Consider the following 19,652-nt stretch of genomic DNA (forward strand, 5'->3'; position numbering starts at 1 on the left):
TTCTTCCTCCAGTGATGGCTGCCATCTTCAATCAGCTCGACTATGCACTGTAAAGTACTGATGCAGGCAACAACACCTCAGCCTTGGGCAGTTTCCCCTGCAATGCAGGCAGGCAGTGGTACCTGCTATAGTCAGCAGACATACTGGAATGAGCAGCCAAAGAAGCAGAGGACCATCCTGGAGCCCCAGGAACCCCTGATTTAGTCCATTAGCCATGTCCTTTGCCTCTGATAAATCAATTTCCTTCCCAATCTCTGCTCAGCTCCACCTCGCATTTTACAACTCCCTTTTGCTTACTTATTATATATAAAACTGTACTGTAATGTTTTCAGATTCCCTTTCTCGTTTGTAGCCATGTTTGTTCGTGTTTCTCCCCTCACTTTTTTCCTTTAGTTGTTGCTAATTCAGAGAACTTATGGTTCTTCCATCAAGTACTCCAATGTGGCTTTTGTTATTCTATGCAACCTCCCTGCAAATTTGCTTGTCTGCCTCCCACTAGAACACGGGTTCCCAAGCTCTTCTGTTCCATGGACCCCTACCATTAACTAAGAGGTCCACAGAGCCCAGGCTGGGAACCCCTGCACTAGATGAAGGTCTATGGAATAGTCCCAGTGATCTTACTGATGTCAGCCTTAAAAGGCGAATATAATGCTCAGCAGATGATCTGAGCAAAATACAAAAGCTATATACATACACACACACACACACACACACACACACACAAAGTGCAGGTTGGACAGCATCTATTGAAGGGAGTAGTTGATGTTTCATTCTAAGACCCTTCATCAAGACTGTAAGGGAAAGGGGAAGAAGCCAGAATAAGAAGGTGGGGAAGTAGAAAGAGTACAAGCTGGTTATTGTGGAAGTAAACATTTTAGATCTGAGCATGTCTGTGCTTCCTGCACCAAAGCACTCACCCGTAGTGGCCAACAATGCTCACTGTGGCACCTCCGGTAATGGGAGGACCAGCAGAGACACCACTGAGACACCCACTGAAATGGCGTGTAATTCTAGCAACAAAAAGCTCCATGTTAGAGTTAGCAATCTTTGTGGACTTTGGGGATTGTTTGAGTGCACAACGAGTTCTGAGATTGCCCAGTCAGGTTTCAGCATAAATGTCAGGAGAAGGGACAGCTGAGCTTGTTGTGCTGCATCACAGCGGATGTGTCATGTGGAGCTCCGAGTTCTGGCGACATGGGCACTGCATGAAGGGTGAGGCCACTCACTGCACATCCCTTGCCAGGGTACATCAGATACACTGAGATGGGTGGCAACCATACGTGAGCAATCCAGCTTTGCCATTGAAATATTTTTGCATGAACATGATCTACTGTCAAGATTTACCCTGGGTAAAATGGAACTTGGATGGGGTGCAATCCAATTTATAGCCTGTGTGTACAAATATTGAGGTGCCTGCACAGACAGCATCAATCTTGGGGAGGAGTATGAATGTACAAATGCAATTACATTGGATAACCTGCTGCAAATGTACACGTATTATAAATCCTGTGTGGAGAAGTGAAATATTCATATTAGATAAGAATTAAGTAACCAGAGATTCTGCAGATGCTGGAAATTTACCTAAAGTATGATTGATACGAATGCACAAGAAAACTCCGCATTGGGTAAGAATGAAGTGAGTGTACTATATAGCACTTATGTCAGGTATGATCAATGTCAGCATTTAAAGCAGGAAATCTAGGTGAAGACACAATCAAAGCACCCATTAATTCCAAGGTAGGGAATCCTTTGTACCACAGTATTAGACACAGATAATATATCTTTCACAAAAACACTCGTGTCTTACAATTCTCTCAAACCTAACAATTGTCCATTCATTCCCTGACAAGCAAGCAAGTCATTGAGGATCTCTTTTGATGATGCAGATAGGGTGTATATGGGATTTGGGTTGGTGCTTATTGTTTTCTTCCCTGCTGAAATGCCAGACTTTCTGTATTTTGTAAACATAAATGCCTTGTCAGGCTCATTGTGGGCCAACATGGCAGAGCCTGTGTCAAGTTAATGGCACATAATGAATGGTCTCACCAGCCATCAATTCCGCATCCCCTGATGTAGTGCGAAGGCACCATCACATTGTCCTACCTATCCTCCTACATGAATTGCACCAACATGTGTGGTCATAACTAGATATCAAAACGCAAAAGCAGCGATACCCCACAATGCCAAAACATCAACACAGGCAGCCTCAGTCCGAGGTACTGAATATACAAAAACTAAGGGTGAACACTGTTAAGCTGTCAATGTTTGAACATCCAGCTATATATACTGTGCATCTGAGGCAAAATAATAGTATGCTCAAAGACGTTTCCAGATGAAGGGTCTTCAACCTTAAGTATTAACTCTGTTTCTTTCTCCACACATGTTGCCTGTCTGTCTGAGTGCTTTCAACAGTTTTCTACTTTTTTTTAATTCCTGGTGTCTTAGTTGGTGATAGGTATTGGACTACTTCATCAGCAAGGTGCCACTTTCAAACCTCAGCTGGGGCTACTACTGACTGTAATTAGGCAGACTACAGTCCAGTAAAACTAGACTTAACAACTTTGGGCTAAGGATGCAGACAGTTATCCTGGTTTTCTGTTCTAGGCTGTATTACAAAGGCAAAAAGGGATTTGGTTCAATAATGTTACCCTTTAGGTTAAATATTGGGAAAAAATTATGATGAACCCAAGCCCATTGATCCTTCTTCACCTTGAGGTTCCTGAGTGAAGCCTTTTATAACCTTCATCTGAAAGTATTTTAAAAAGCAGTTCTCATGGTGGTTGTTACAGGAACGTGCTTCTTCTGCTATCTGTCTTTAACAATTCTCTGGGGTTTAATGGGAGCAGCTGAATAGGGTTGGCTGCTGCTTACATTGGAAATCTTCTCCCATTTACATCAGACTTAATATGCTGAGACCTGCTGAGATCTGGTCTAGGTTTTCTCTGGGGTTCTATGAAGATCACAACACAACTGAATCTAATGAAAGATGACTTTAATATCTTCCTTGTGAACCTTAATCTTCAGCTAAATACAGCAGTTGCTTCACCATAATACACTTTAGTTTCCATTTGCTATTAGTTATATAATCCTTTTGCAGGGACTTAGGATAGGAGGTACATGACAGCAAATGAAGGTGAGTGAAGTGACCCCCTCTGGTTCAAGAGCCTCATGGTTGACGAACAGTAACTGTTCCTGAACCTGGTGGTGTGGATTGGTGGGCTATCCTAAACACAAAATACTCTGCAGATGCTGAGGTCAAAGCAACACGCTGGAGGAACTCAGCAGGTCAGGCAGCATCTGTGGAAACGAACAGTCAACGGTTCAGGCTGAGACCCTTCGTCAGGACTAAAGAGGGAGGGGGCAGAGGCCCTATAAAGAAGGTTGGGGGGGGAGGGTGGGAAGGAGAAGGCTGGTAGGTTCCAGGTGAAAAACCAGTAAGGGGAAAGATAAAGGGGTGGGGGAGGGGAAGCAGGGGGGTGATAGGCAGGAAAGGTGAAGAAGGAATAGGGGAAAACACAATGAGTAGTAGAAGGAGGCGGAACCATGAAGGAGGTGATAGGCAGCTGGAGGAGGGGGCAGAGTGAAACTGGGATGGGGGGAGGGGGAGGGAACTACTGGAAGTTGGAGAATTCAATGTTCATGCCAAGGAGCTGGAGACTACCCAGACGGTATATGAGGTGTTGCTTCTCCAATCTGAGTTCGGCCTCATCATGGCAGTAGAGGAGGCCATGTACGGACATATCCAAATGGGAATGTGAAGCAGAGTTGAAGTGGTTGGCAACTGGGAGATCCTGTCTATTGTGGCAGATGGACCGGAGGTGCTCAACGAAGCGGTCCCCCAATCTGCGTCAGGTTTCACCGATGTAGAGGAGGCCGCACTGGGAGCACCAGATGCAATAGATGTCCCCAACAGACTCACAAGTGAAGTGTTGCCTCACCTGGAAGGACTGTTTGGGGCCCTGAATGGTGGTGAGAGAGGAGGTGTAGGGACAGGTGTAGCACTTACACTTGCAGGGAATTGCATTGCTATCCAGTGTTTTACCCCCAGACATTTTTATGGTTTGTTCCCCTCAAAGAATACTCAGTCTTGCACCTGTAATAATTTGATAAGTTTAGCACTCAAAATGTTATCATTTTCATTGATAAGATATTGAAAAAGTACAACTGTAGAGCTAGGTTTGCATGAAAGGTTATGAATAGGCATGTTTAATTTTATCTACTCTATCTTATCTGCATATTCCTGACATCTTCATATGTTTGTCTCATTCATTCATAAAGTAATTTTCAGCCTCCCTGAAGTACTAATCATAAATTAACCAGAACAATTTGCCTTGTATAAAGAAAGTAATTTTAGATGGCTATTATTTCATTGATTTTTTAATTAAATATGTTAATATTTATATCTTTTTAGATTTATCAATATTTAGAATTCCTCAGATTAGTTGCCTTTTAATTGGTATATAATTACAGTTCTAATGCATTGATTAGCCTTGTTTTAATAAACATTTTGTGCTCTAAAAGTACTTGAACTAATGTAATGAAAAGAAATCACATACAAGAGAATTGCAGTAAAGTTAATTAAACTGCTATCAAGGGTTTTTGTGGTAATTACTTAGAATTTTTGAAAATAAATGTGCTTCAAAACTTCAAATACAGCATTTAGTGCAACTTGTAACTTGATCTAGCAAGCCTTTCCCTAGAGCTGAAATGAAATATGTTTGATAAAAATAGTTGTAGAATAAACTAGGCGTCTATCGCTTATTAACTTTTAAATGTAACCTTTTGCGTGGGCAAGTATGTATTTTTAGTCTTGCCATAGAATAGAAGGTGTGAGGCACAGTAATTACAATTGTAGAGAATACAACAAATTAAATAATACCTTGACTGAAAACGTGGGAGTGACTTCACAACTGAATAAAAATAAAATAATTTGAGCCTCATCGTCAACACCTTTGTTCATTCCACAGGTAAACTCAATGTGACAATGGTTACAAAATTGCTCAATAAAACAAGAATCACTTAGCAGCAGACCAAGTTTTGAGAGGAGAAAACGAGTTCTTCCTACATTTGGTTATACAAGAAAAAGGTTCATGTAATTTATTATTTCCAAATTTCCTTTTGTTATTTCAATTAAAGTTGTAATAAATTTTATTATTGATCTTCTAAGAGATAATATGGTCCAGTTATCATCAGCAGTAAGCCAGCTGTTAGCTGTCTATCAACCACCTGAAGTGGACAAGCAGAGCAGGAGCAAGAATGTCATTCCTTTGATCTGGCAAAGAGCAGCTGCTGATTTATGTACTACGACTTTGTTCTTCTGTTCTATTTTACTTTCTTTCCTTAGGCAGAACCATGAAATCTGGTGGAAAACTGCATTGTTCATTGCAACATCAACAAGCTCTGACAACTGCAACAGGCTTTCGTTGGCTCCGAGACAGCTCTCAGGCATCTCTTCTGATGCTCACCTTTCGAGATTCAGTTGTTATTGTTCAATTTAACTTCTGTACATTGAATGGACTGTGGCCAACACGCCTGGGGCATAAACACACCTGTATGAAAGCAGCCTTATTGTGGCAACCATCTCGTCCAAACTGCATACATACTACCTATTTCCATACTAAGAAAGAATGCTCCATCCTCCCCTATGGCAAATCTTGCCTGAAGTGTACTTCATATTTCTGCTGACCTCTAAAGCCTTATCCACAGTCAGAGCATTTTTCCTTTTTTATTTATTAAGGCTATAAGACTTAAAGAATGGGGATTAGAGGGGTAACCTTATATTTGGCTGTCTGTCAGTCACAAAACAAAAATTCTCTCAGGATCCATAGAACAAATCAGAATGAAGATTTCTTACTGGGATTAGCTCCATTAAGCCAGACCCAAAAATGCTACCTTGACATGTATATTGCTGAGGTGAAATCAGCTCCTCGCCCTTTGCATATGTCACCATCATACAGCTTTCACTCTAGGTGCAGCACTAAACTGGCTTGTAATTTACAGAGTGCAGAGTAAATGTTTCTGTGAAAAGATTTTTGGTAGGCCCCAGTGAACGCTTCTCTGTGTAGATAAATCTAATGCAGTTAAGTTGCTTTACTATTAATCATCTGTGATGATGAATTCTAAACATAATCAATAACTGACTTTTACACAGCCGTGTTAGATTACTTGATTGGATTAGAGATTATATTAATGGATTTAATAAATCCTGACCATGTAGAGGGATGAGTCTCAATTCTTGTATTAAATACAGAGCAATCTGGAGACAATTATAGTTTTACAAAAACATTGTGCACAATAGAAGCAACTAGAAAATGGGTTATTAATGTGAACTTTTTTTATATTACATAAAAGTAAACAATATCTATTTTTCCATCTTATAGTTGGCTGCTCAGCCTACCTTACAAATCCTTGAAATCACTAGTTCAGGTCAATAAACTGAAGTGCCCGACCTCCAACTACTCCTGCAAGTGTCATTTGGAATAAGAGCAGTGAATCAGGAACAGAGTGGAGAATATCTCAATTACGGAACTGATTGACTCCACAGAGAGTTGTTGCTCTGTCATTACAGTAGTAGACAGTGAGCAGCCTGCATTGTGTATTAGCAGAGTTTAACATTATTTGCAGTGGAACAACATCAGGGCAATTCTATACAAGGGTGAAGTGATAATTATTTAATCAATATTGTGCAACATCATTTCTACATTCAAAAGCCCCTACTCAGACTTAATACAATATACCAATTTCATTTTGCCTTAGCTTCTAAACTATTTACATAAGAACATATCTGCAAATAATGATCTTTAGCAACCAAATTAAAAAGTGCAACTATAGACTTCATTGGATTTAGACTTCACTTTATTGTATGAACACTGTGAAATATATTTTAGGATAAATTGCAAATGAAATGCAAACACTGAACAAAGGATCCGGATCAGAGCTAAATCTGTACCTATTGGTAGAGCACTGGATTAAAACAACAGCCCAGCTAGATTTCTCCCAGATCCCAAGGCAAAACCCACAAAGCCGAACTGTCAAAAAAACGCAAATGAAAGAAGATACTGGTTGCAGAGTGGTGTGTCAGGTTCATCCCTCAGGCCACTGAATCAAGTTTTTCTGAGTCATATGACATTAATAGTAGTGCTTTCTCTATACTCATATTAAACCTCAAGTCTGTGTGTATGAAAGCCACTCTCCTGCAACTACTTGTTTCAATTTATAATGGAATTAAGAGACCAGACAAAGTTCCACTTTAAAATTTCTTTAAACTTTTTATATGCACTTATAAATCAAATATCACCATTCTCTTGTGTGTTCTACGTCAAACCTAGTTTGACAAAATCAGTATTTTCTGACTCTTGTGCTAAAACTTGTGTTCATCTTTTTTAAAAAGTCCACGTTATTAGCCTGAAACAATTTGTCCAAATGCTTCAGACTCGGAGCAGATGAATAAATGTGTCACTGTCTTCCTTGTATCTTTATGACTAATGTGCATTTTTCAAATTAACAACTTCTCTGCTTGCTGAAGTCACATATAGAGGATTTACATAACACTGCATAATATCAACATAATTAATGCCCACATTCAACAACAATGTCATTAAACTATGTCAATACATTAGTTTTCCATAAAAACCATGAATAATTTGAGCATGTTCAGGCCAGGTTAAATGATACTATTTGAACTAACCTAAAGGGGGTGCTATTTTAAACTTCCCCACTGGATTTTTCTACTTGCTTCATACCCATCATGACAATGAGTATCAAACAAGTGAATGTATTTCAGCATTTACAGGGGGACAGAAGGAGTCAACCTACTTTGATAAAACCTGCATAACCAAGCAAATAATAAAAGATAATGGATAACCTTGAAGTGCTTAAGTTCCCAAATTTCTCAATATTTAATGATGTCATCTTTTTTGTAAAGTTAATGGACTTGGATATAATGAGAAAACAGAGGAGTACTTTTTAAAGCAGATTCTAAACTGTAGTTAATCATTAAAGGTACAACAAAACTGGGATATCATTTGAACAGTTGGCACATATTTATGTGAATATTTAGCTATTTCATTCCCCTTTGCAGACTGATAATGGTTTGACCAATAGAGACCAAGGTTTCACACACAGGGGATCAGAAACTGATGTCTAGACCTAACCACTTAAGACAGGTGACTATTAGTCCTAATCCCAGTGGTGACTACCTCTTAACTATCTGTCTGGTCTGCATTAATATCTGGAGAATTTTTTCTAAACCAGTCAATTTACAAAAGGTGCCAATTTAAGCCATTACAACTGTACTGCACAGATTAATTTTCAGTGAAACAAAAAAAAACTTGGCAGTCATAAGCAAAAATAAAAGCCAGCCAATGAACAGTTTTCTTCCTGACTATTAGAAATTGTAGAGTAGCAGTCAACCGTTAACAGATTAATTGACACATTCATTAACAAACTGCAGTCTCTATCAGATGGTCCAATCAAGTTTGATAACATCAGTCCTTCTGTGGAATCCTCTTTAATACAATTTATCTTCACCTTCTACCAAACACAGTGCTCTACCTTAAATGACTGGATGTCACAAGCTGACTATCACTGGATTTATTGCGACTTATAGCCTCTATGAAATGCAGTCTCACTAGTGAAGCTAGCAGGTATTTCGGCTGGTAAACAACTACACTCATTTGAGATCTTTTTTAGACCATTTGCTCTCCTTTCTTTCCAATATCAGAGGGTTAATTACTTCCCTTTAAAAAAGTAGCATTTTTGCATTTTCTGTATAATAAAAACAGTGAACATACATAATATGCTGTGCATAATGGAAGGAATCTAAAAGTGAATTGATCATTCTGGCAATTCTATCCAATTGTACCCCAGGAGGAGGATAAGTTTGAAAAGTTGCCAAGTAGAGCAGGTCAGCCAGTGGTTTCTGCCCTACCAGGCATAAAAAATTCTTGCTAAACACCCAGGACTCTGAGGATGAGCACTGGGCTGGAAGAGAGTTTAACCATATTGTACCAAGTGCTGATTAAAGAGGAAAATCTGATCTCATCCACAGAAAAAAAAACTCACAGTAGCTTCAGTGAAGTTTTCTCTCAATTCTGTCATGTTTTGGAGAAGGAACATCAGCAACATGTGTAGGGCAATTTAACACCCCTCACTCCTACATTGCTGTTCAATTAGATCCCAGCTAGTCTTCACTTCAATCCTTTTTATCTGATGGCTCAATTTTACTCAATACCCTCCCTTTTCAAAATTCCATCAATCTCAGTTTCCAAAACTTCAGTTGGTTCATATCCATTCCTTTGAGAGAGACAGAATTCCAAATTTCTATGTCCCAATGAGTTAAACAAGTTTTCCCAATTCTATAATTCGAGGTCCTATCATTTTTAATGCCTCATCAATGGAAATAGTTTTCCTCTATCATGTCTGTCAACTCCTTCCAATATTTTGAACATCTCAATTGCCCACAAGCCCACTGAAGTCACAAATCCTCATTTGGTGGAATTTCTTTTGAAAGGAAGACTTTCACAGAAAATAAATCCTAACTAATTACAAATTTGACTTCAAAGTTATAATGCTTTTTCATCAATTCTGGTTGAGATTTCTGTTAAAATCTGAGTTGAATACATTCAGTAGAGTATCATATTGTACTGAGTATGGGCATCCTTGGCATAGCATCGTAAAATATTGCAGCAAATGTGAGGCTTAGTGATGAGTGCTTGAATGCTGGAAGTGGACATACTTCACAGAGTAGATTGGATTTGATGAAACCTTGAAATTATAGAATGCATTGTGTGTTGTATTTCAAGTTAAACCCTTTAACACTGAAGCTAACTGGGGGACTAAAACAATAAATCTGACAGTATGGACAGGTGTTGCTGTGAAGACTTCTATATTCCACATATAAAAAAGTAACAGCTAGTGGAAGTATTATCCTATTTGGCTATTCAATAAAGTAGTTCTCAAACTGAAATGCAAAGAACTTAAAGAGCTGATAAAGCTGATATCACCAGAAAGAATATATTATTTTACAAAATGAAATGCAGAGCATTTGCTGGTAAAAACAGATACTCCTTCCTCTCTCTAAGCTGTCTAAAAGCACAGCCTACCAGACTACTTTTCATATCTGCTTTCACGATTTTATTTTGATATTATTTCTTCAATGGTTTGCTCTGAAATATCAGACTGACTGCTTACTCCAACCCCCTCCTCAACCACCCCCCCATCCGCCCTCAATTGTTCCTTTTTATAGCCTTTGATGGCCTTTTCATCTGAGTGATGCAGTTCTTGGTCACAAATCTCACTGCTATTCCACTGTGTGACATCTTCACTCGTTTGCTGCTGCTCATTAACAAACAATACTGCTGTGAAATTGGTTTAATGACAAAGTAATAAAATTGCTATTCAACTCACAGATTGCCCGAGGCTCTTCAAGCTCCTACAAGGCTTACACTGCCTTGCCAAGATGCATTAAGCTGCTTATTTGTGTTCACTGCATCCTTCACTCTGTTTTAGTCTATTTTTCTCTGTCTATATCCAATACTGTTTCCTTGCTGCCATCCAACTTAAAATTAAAGTTGATTTATGCATGTAACCTATGTCACTTTGACTCCAAGTTTGCTACATCACATGACTGGTACTATAGATATTCATTAAAAAAACATGGCCTCTCAAACAAAGGGGAAAGAAGTTTTAAAATACAATTTATCTCAACTTAAGCAGATAATTATAACCTGTCTCTAAGCAAATATATAATGTTTCCAGAGTCGTTTTCTATGATATCATAATACCTTGCTCACAAATATGAAAGAGTCTGTGTCAGAAGAGACTTCATCAGTTTTTGTTTACAGAACATTGATTTGTGCTAGTGATGTCATCACATTAACAATGCTACTGCTTGGCAGGAAGTGGTGTGGTTGCATTTAATATGTCCACGATAAATAGAAATGTACTGTGTATTTTACAGAAAGGATGCCTTGACAATTTTCTTTAAAGGAGAAAGTTAATGTAAATGCATTATGGCTGATGCTCTCTAGAGAATATGAAATAAGCACTATTGTTTGGTAATGGAAGAGGCTGTCTCAACTGCCCCCAGCATCATATCACGTCCCCTTATTCCACAAGATGACACTGCTCCTTTAAATATCAGCTTGCCTTCTTGCTTGGACTATTTGAAGATTTTATTAATACAAGATGTACGCATACCTACAGAGCTGCTTTTCTGCCACCTGTTTTTCATAACCACTGCCCATTTCTAAAACTTCTTGCTTACCATTTCTGGAGGCCACAACCTCCCTATGATTTACTATTGATGGACAAGAGTGAAATAGCCAAAACACTATGTAACAGGTGGGTAATTCTAATTATAAGCAGCTAACATGTTTATTGCTTATAATGTAAGCGACTCTATGAGTAATTTGAGCTTTTATTCTGTTTCCCAAAACAATCCTTCTGAGGTTCTTAAAGCAGTGGCTTGGTTTGAAACTCCTCGATGTATGGAAGGAACATTACGCAAGAGCTTTATAAGAGAGCGATATACAGCAGGCATGGGGAAGGAGGCAAATGGTCAGAGTGGGGAGAGATGGAAAGAGGTAGGTACATGGTTGAATAAAAGTGTTTTAGAACTTTATTTTAAACCAGGCAGAAAGACTATCAGAAAGAGCAATATGGGGAGTGAGTTTCAGATCAGGCTGAAGAAGAGCCAACCAATTGTGGAACTGAGAAAACAAGAGCCAAAGTGCAAATCGATACTGAAGGGCAGAAGGGATAGTCGAAACAGAATGTGAGGTTTCCAAGGAACTGCCTGAACACTGAATTTTGTCGATATCTGCCAAAGACTGCCACGGATTGCTTCATTTGCTGCCGAGTTACTAATGGAACTGAATATTGTGCAATCGTTAGTGAACACCCCCAATTCTGGAATTTTATTAGAAGGAAGATCACAAGTGAAGCAGCTGAAGGTGGCTGGATCTAGTGCATGGTCGTGAGGAACTCCACTGTGCTGGGATGAATGACCAATGGCAACCACAACCATTTCCTTTGTGTACATATGATTCCAACTACTGGAGCACTTCCTCCTTGCTGTCTACTGAACTGTAAAACTGCCGTACCTTTAATTCCAAAAGAGTAGATGGCAACCTCCCTGGTCTTCTGGCTAATATTTATCCCTAGAATGACATTACTAGAGGACAGATTTTTTTTGTGATTTTCACATTGCAGCTTGTGAGTGTTCTCTGAATGCAACTAACTGTCACATTTCCTTTACAACAACAGTGACAAAGACTGACTGTATTTTTCAGATGTCCTGATATTATATAACGATGCTATATAAAGGCAGAAAGTGTCAGCATAAACACAAGAGATTCTGCAGATACTGGAAATCTGGAGCAACATACACAAAATGCTGGAGAAACTCAGCAGATCACATAGCATCTATGGAGGGAAATAAGCAGTTGACATTTCGGGTCAAGATCCCCAGCAGAGAGGAAAACAGAGTTAATGTTTCAGTTAATAATCTCTTATCAGACATTGCATAAGTTTGGGTTTCAACCATTGTGAAGTTTCATGTTGCTGGAGTCAGGGGAAGATCAATTGTTTGTAGACACTGGTTGGAGAACAGAATGAATTTTGCTGATGTTGTGTTATCTTGGATAAAACATTTGGCTTATTTAAGGCTTCCCCTTCAGACAAGCATTTGAAACAGAGCAGAGTCAATGGGCCAAATGGCCTAATTCTGCTCCTATGTTCTATAGTCTTATGGTCTAAGCAACAGCTTAAGTTTTAGAAAAAGAGGTTGTAAGATAGTGATGAATGCTCTTTCAGTACCTGATCTCAGACTTTTGGATAACATAACTGACATGAAATAAACCACAGAAGTAAAAACAATAGCAATGAAAGTAATTGGCTATTTTATTACAAACTATTGATCTTGGGTTCAATGATAATAGTCTTATCTTTCAGTCAGTAGGCTATGGATTTAAGCATACCTCAGGTGGACTTTACAAAATTACATGATCTGAGATGATCCTAAACATGCAGTAAGTCTTCTCCGGGTACACTGGCCAAAATGTATCCCTTAACCCATAAACCCAGTAGATTATTTGGTCAATTACGTCATTGATCTTTCCTTCAAACTGACAACTACATTTCCCTAACATATTCAAATGCAGACAAGGTCTGAGATTCATGGATGGAGAGCTATGGCTTTGATAAGGAAGCCTTTCTATGGATCAATTCTCAGCGCACATGAGCAGTTAGTTGACAGGATGCAACAAAGACTTCAAAATTGGCAGTGCTCAGGAAATGCAATGGAACATGATAGTCTAGCTAAGTTCAGGTGCGATAAGTTCTGAAAGAAAACATTTTAATACATCAACTGAAGGGAGAATTGGAATGGAACTAGCAACTGATGTTTGCCTTTTTCCCTCTAGGTCACCATTAAGATTGATATACACAAAAGTAGTGATTATCATGATATCGGAAGTGTTAGTTAAAAGAAAAGTAATAGTTTCTTGTTGATAAAATACACTCCTAAGAAGTCAGGGTTAACCCTTGGCCTTGGCACAACAACCCAACAACAATGCAAGGTGCAGATTAGCTGTCAATTAGCATTATTAAAATGAGGCAAATCATATCATCAGCACAATGTTTCAATTTTACCCATTGCCTTTAGGTTACACAAGACACTAGTGTAGAATTAAGGCAGTTATTATAACCTTTTGTGACATGCTTCACGATATATTGGCTTCCCACTTGTCTAATTCTGTAGTTGCTGTTCAGAAGTCTGTAAGTGGAATCCATGTGCTGTTTGCATCATCACAAGTTGGAGATGTAGCAGATTGCAGTATAAACACGCTGGGGTATAAGTCACTGAACTCTAGTGTTCCTCTCATAGCAAATTGATAGCATAATTTTATTATGCTCTGAACAATGACTACAGGGAATGTGCAAGATCTGCACGGCTCTACATATAATCCATTTGACTAAATGTAACACTTCCATTAGATGAGTGTATAATGAAAGCAGTACTGGATGCCAGCAAGGACTATAACATTTCAGTTTTCAGATCTTGTCAAAAGGGCACACAATAAATCATACATATAGCTTATTAAATGTCATAGGCAGGTGATCCAACAGGGAGCACAAGGAGGGTGCTTATATTGCAAGATGACTTCGCTGTCATGTGATATGTATTCTTCAGAGCACTAAGGTCAGAAATCCTTCACATGGATTTTAATAAGCTACTTATTACCGTCTTTCAATGCTAATTATTTGATATATCCTTTTGGTAACCATCTATTAATATTGAAGTGGTAGCCATATTTTAACAATGATTGGGTAATAACAATCATTGTTCATTTTTATATAATTGATAATGCAATTCTGCTGAAGAAGTGGCAAGATTCTTCTGTTGGGGAGAATTTAAAAAAAGATCTTTGAAAAATTTGACTACTAATTTCTACTCTATTATAATATGTTATTAGGACAAAATTGAACTTTTTACCTTTATAATGAAAGAAGGTGACTTCAAATTGCCATTGCAATATTACACCCTCATAGGTGATTGCAAAAATCTATTAAATATAACATTACATTTTAAAGTACAGTTTATTATAAATATCTTCAGATTCTTCACTTATGCCAAATTTAACTGTCGATCAAGTATTAATTAGAAATCATATAGCAGTGAAAAGAAACCTAGAAGTTAAATTATAAGCTTAATTGTGGGTGCAGGGAGGCAGATAAATGCTGTAACTACTGTATGTGAACAGGTCAAAGGACTGGTGTTCTGAGGTGAATGTGTCAACTCCTGACACCCCAATGCCATTCCACCCTCTCCTATCCACAAGTCAGGAGTATGATGGATATTCCCCATATGTCTGATGAACATAGCTCTAACAACATTCAAAGAACTCAATGTCCTCCAGGATTATGCACTGCATTTGATTGGCACATTAATTTCCTCTATCACTGGTGCACTACGCACATTTTCCATATGATGCACAGGAGTAACTCGCCATGCCTTTTTTAATGGCACCACCCAAATCAATAACATCTACCACCTAGAAGGCCATGGACACCAGGCACATGCAAACCTACTAACTCTAACCTGCTCAACAAGTCACGCATCATCTTGACTTGGGTCAAAATTTTCTAACTCCTTCCCAACTGCTCTCTAGGATCAACCTCACCATAAGGACTGCAGTGGTTCAGGAAAGTGGTTATGATCACATTTTTAAGGGCATTTAGGGTTGGGGAAATACTCATTGAATTGGTAAATAAAAGCTCCTATCTCTTTGTCTCAGACACAACTCTATTTTCAAGCATTATCAATTCTGCTAGCATTAAGAGAGAGAAATAAAATTGCCAGTTTTTTAAAAATTTCAGTTGCACAATATGCAGTTTACACACTGTTGTATTCAACCCAGAAAGATAAACTGAATCTGTACACTAATGCAAAATTTGGTGTCTGTCATCATTCATTATATAGAGAAGGATAAGATAAATTTCACACCATATGCCATTAAATACTGATTCTTGCCAAAAGCCACTACAATATTTTCCCATGAGTCACAACTGAATCCAAAGATGTTTTCACAACAATCAGATAAACTTAAAAAGAAACAGTAATTTGACACTACTGAGGAAAACCTCAGTCTTCAGGTATCATGTGATTTAAAATCCCATACAGTACTAAAATTCCCCTAAGTGGGCACACCCCAGAGAATTCAGTAAATCTTTCTTTCTAAATATAGAACTGAAGCAAAAGACAAAAGTAAAAATGCAGCTCATTATACATAAAATAGTCCTTTATTTTGTTCTTTATTATTGCATAGAAACGTGACTAACTACTTTATCCTGAACATTGCCCAGAATTCTTTTTTATTGCCTTTTACAATTGAAAATTAAGCAAATGCTAAAGAATTGCAAACATGGTTTCAGCTGTCTGAAAATGATGTGCCACTTGCGATATCAAAACAGAGCTTCCTTCTGACCTCTCCAAGCCTTAATTGTGCGGCTGAGACAAAGGAATGATTCAGCATCCCTTCATCTGGCTGCTTGAAACTAAAAAGGGCTGCATCAGTCCACTGGCACTGGCCATTAATTTCCTGATATCAAATGAGAAAGCTCTTCAAATTGATCACAGCACTTCTGCAAAACACTCTTTAGCTTGGGAAACAAGAACTGGAATGATTTTTTTTTAGCTATTTAGGAGCCTCTTTCTATTTTTATAAGTGTGCAATCCCTGCACTTTATGATGTCTAATGGGACCATGATCTAGCACTTGATATCACATGTCCAGTGTTTACAAATGTACACACTTGCATCACCTTTGACTTTCGGTATGGCAATCAAGACTGTACATCTAATTCTTGTTTCAGAAATGGGAGTGTCAGCTGATCACTGTGAAGCTTTTGATGTCTGAGTGGCTGAGCTCTTAACATTGTCAGTTCTTTAGGAAATATTCAATTATTAATTGGGTACAAAATGTACTATATCTAGCACAATATAAACTGGCAAAATTAAAGTACTCAATTGCTTTAAATGTTATCTAACTCACTGGTTTCAAGATACCATTTCAAAGATCGATACAATTATTAAATTCCGTGAAATGTGTATTTTCGATTCAAAACAATTCAGTAATTTTTTTGGTCTTCAATACTGCAGTTTATTTCTGCATAAGCCTGCCTGACAGAATATAAGCAACTCAATTTTCTGCTCTGTAGCTAGGCACATTGCCTTTTACATAGTGCTAGCATGAAAAGGCAGTGGCTAAGCTTTGGTTACTGGTGTAATTGAAATGCTATCCACACTATAGGGTGCATTAAAGTCAGATAACAGCAGTTCCTGTGGCCAATTTAAGTAGCTTGACTTCCCTAGGAAAAAAAAAAATTGCCTGACAGATAAGGCAGACAAACTGGCTAATTCTCCAGGCATGTCTCTCATTGTGATCCTAGAAAAATGAGAAAAAAATGAATCACAGAACCACAAAATCAATTGACCCTCAGGTTGCTCATCAGGCACGGAGTCCGATAAACCTAAAAGCTTCGTTAATGTCTGCCTGCCTGTATCCCACAGATAGAGCACTTTGTAAATGAACCTGCTTTGATAAATATATTAAGGAAAGCTGCGAATAAAAGGAAAGTCTTCTCATTTGTAAATACAACCTCTGCTACATGGAATTATAATGATAAAATGGGGTTCCATGTAATTAAGTTTGTATAAGACCTGAAATCCGTGCAAATACCTTCCCTGAATTTTGAAAGGAAACTGTCAGTTCAATTAATCTGAACATCACCCGAGAATGTACTGAACAAAATTAAGCTGCAGATAAAGCCCGGGCCAGTATTTTGATAAGTAATTCCTGTATCATTTCTTTGGTACTGTGATCATTTCATTTAATCCAACCTCCCTACGTCTCCCCCACTACCATTCAAAGTTATGTGTTAAGCTATCTACAAAGGGACAACTAGTATTACTGCTGTTGCAGTAATCCACCATATCACACATGTAAAATGGGAAAAAATGTATACTTTTACAAACATGATCAAAAAAAGAAAATCAATATCCTATTCTAAATACAATTTCAAAATGGGACAATGTAAAGCCTTCTATCTAGCATACCAAAATCAAAGTTGCATGTCTGTGTGCCAAATAATTTTGAGTCTCCAAAAAAAGGGGGCTAGTTACAAAGCAAAGCACCTTCGAGAGAGGGACAGAAGCGGGGTAAGTCACTCACCAGTTGTTCACTTGTAGGATTGTGAGTCCCGTGTCTTGGGCTAACTGTTTCTTCTGCTCCTCTGATGGGTACGGATGCTGCACAAAATAATAAGCATTAGCCATGAGTAGCTTGGAACCACAAAACAAAATCTGGCACTGATTAAACTCACTCTAACTACAGAGGGACAGTGTCTCATTAAAAAAAAAACCTTTGCAAGGAAAGAAAGCAATGCTCATCTAATATGGATTTTTAAAAATGAAATGAATTATTTTGATTGCTGGGTGTTGACACTTTTTTGGATCAGCCTCCAGCCCTTTTGAAAGGCATGTAATTGCAGGAGGCTTTCCTCATCTTACCTTGTCCATATTAGTAATGACCCCTTGCTACTGCTAAACCACTAATAGTTTTCAGCAGAGGCGAATGAAATGAATAGGATGAATCTAAATTCACAGTTGGTAATTTGCATTGTATAAGGCTGCCTTAGCCTCTTGGACTGCTCTTGGTCATCAATCCTTGGTTGTCAGGTGCTGCACTACGCCACAGTGATAAATATGCTTCCTAACACCAGAATCCATCCAAACAATGTGATTGTCCTTTATTTTACGCTCAGTAATGAAGATACTTAATGGCTGATAAAAACAAGGATGTTTTGCGGTAAGAGGAGGGAGTAAAATCAAGAGGTTTACATAATAATTCTGAATGGGACATGTTTTGGAATCATTTCTTAGTAAACCTCTAGTGGCACAAGACTGCAGCCACAAATGTACTAGTTATTATGTGTTGTCAAAATACGCCTTTCCCTTTTCCACCTAATTCATCAATATTAGCTCTTTCTGCATTGAAGCTGGTACAAATGACAGTGAAATGTCAGTATAAAACCAAGGCTAACTACTGTAGGAGAAGCAAAGCATCTTCAGGTAATGCAGTTACACTATATATATGGCCATTTGAAATCTCTAATTCAGTCATTTCTGCCATAGCCATCCTGTAGCAATTGAGGTTTCCCAGTGGAATACATGCTAGAATATAGTAACAATGATGATGGATCACCTCATCACTGTGGAACCAGACTGTGGTGAATTAAGGACACAGGTCATAGGTTTGGCTGTCCTCAAACCACTCTGCACTGATGAAGCTTTCAGAGGTGTGAAATGGTAGCTACACAAGTATGTATTTTAACCAGATACTAATTTTCATCTTTCCTGCTACACATACAGAACTCTGCCCCTTAGTCTTCTTGCTAGCAATGAAAATGATTTTACACTAAATACTGTCTACTAAATTCCATATTGGATATTTTTTTTTGCAGAAGATTAAGTGTATAGTCAATTTATGCTGCAACTAGATGTGGACCTAAGTATTACTGCTTCCTGGCAGCAGCTAAACCAGGCAGGATTGTTGCATGACTCACCGAGGCTCATAGACATGTACTACTAAACATGGAGAGAGAGCAAAGCACAGGCACTCAAATCACAGCAAATAGCTTTATTTGCTTGCTGCCTCACCACGGCTTACAGGCTGCACAATAACGATTATGGAAGCCCCAGTGAAAGGCCATCACTATGGTGAAATAAAACAGTTATCATTTCTTACACTTCAAAGGCTGGGATCATAAGCCAGTAGCTGTGTAATGTTGCTGTGAACAGGGTTCCCCCACATACAAAAAAAAACAGTTGCTGCCCCCTCGACAATAGCTGGCTTCGCTGCTGTTTTCCCCTGGCATCCAGCCAGATGCTGGTTTGGTACACCATTAATTTATGTTCACTGAGTTGGTGCAGGTCTATTGCAATGCTTTTCATCAATTTGCCTTCCAAGTTGAGACTGTGGTCTGCCAAATTCTGAGCTAATATGTTGAAAGCATTATACTGAATGTGATCAGTGAAGTTAAGGTAAGTTTTTGTGGTTCCCCAATTTACTAATGCATGTATACTGCGTG

At 38.4% G+C, this 19,652-nt stretch overlaps 1 protein-coding gene and 1 long non-coding RNA gene across 11 annotated transcripts in view; one reads left to right on the plus strand and one right to left on the minus strand.

Annotated features, from left to right (window-relative positions):
- The window catches only part of LOC134348056 (uncharacterized), a 39,083-nt gene extending 31,519 nt beyond the window's left edge, over positions 1-7,564 (plus strand). The window contains exon 4 of one of the 2 annotated variants that reach the window (XR_010018343.1): positions 5,345-7,564. This is a non-coding gene — a long non-coding RNA (uncharacterized LOC134348056). Of the gene's footprint in view, positions 1-4,967; positions 5,083-5,344 lie in introns of those variants that run through there. The other variant, XR_010018344.1, reaches the window with a different exon arrangement.
- meis2a (Meis homeobox 2a) overlaps positions 1-19,652 on the minus strand; it is a 112,240-nt gene that overhangs the window by 21,528 nt on the left and 71,060 nt on the right. For all 9 annotated transcript variants that reach the window (XM_063050823.1, XM_063050815.1, XM_063050804.1 and 6 more), the window contains one exon: positions 17,735-17,811. In XM_063050823.1, coding sequence (XP_062906893.1) covers positions 17,735-17,811 — 77 coding nt within the window. The remainder of the gene's footprint in view (positions 1-17,734; positions 17,812-19,652) is intronic.

This window comes from Mobula hypostoma, chromosome 1 (assembly GCF_963921235.1).
Source record: "Mobula hypostoma chromosome 1, sMobHyp1.1, whole genome shotgun sequence".
In the NCBI taxonomy this organism is placed as follows: Eukaryota; Metazoa; Chordata; class Chondrichthyes; order Myliobatiformes; family Myliobatidae; genus Mobula; species Mobula hypostoma.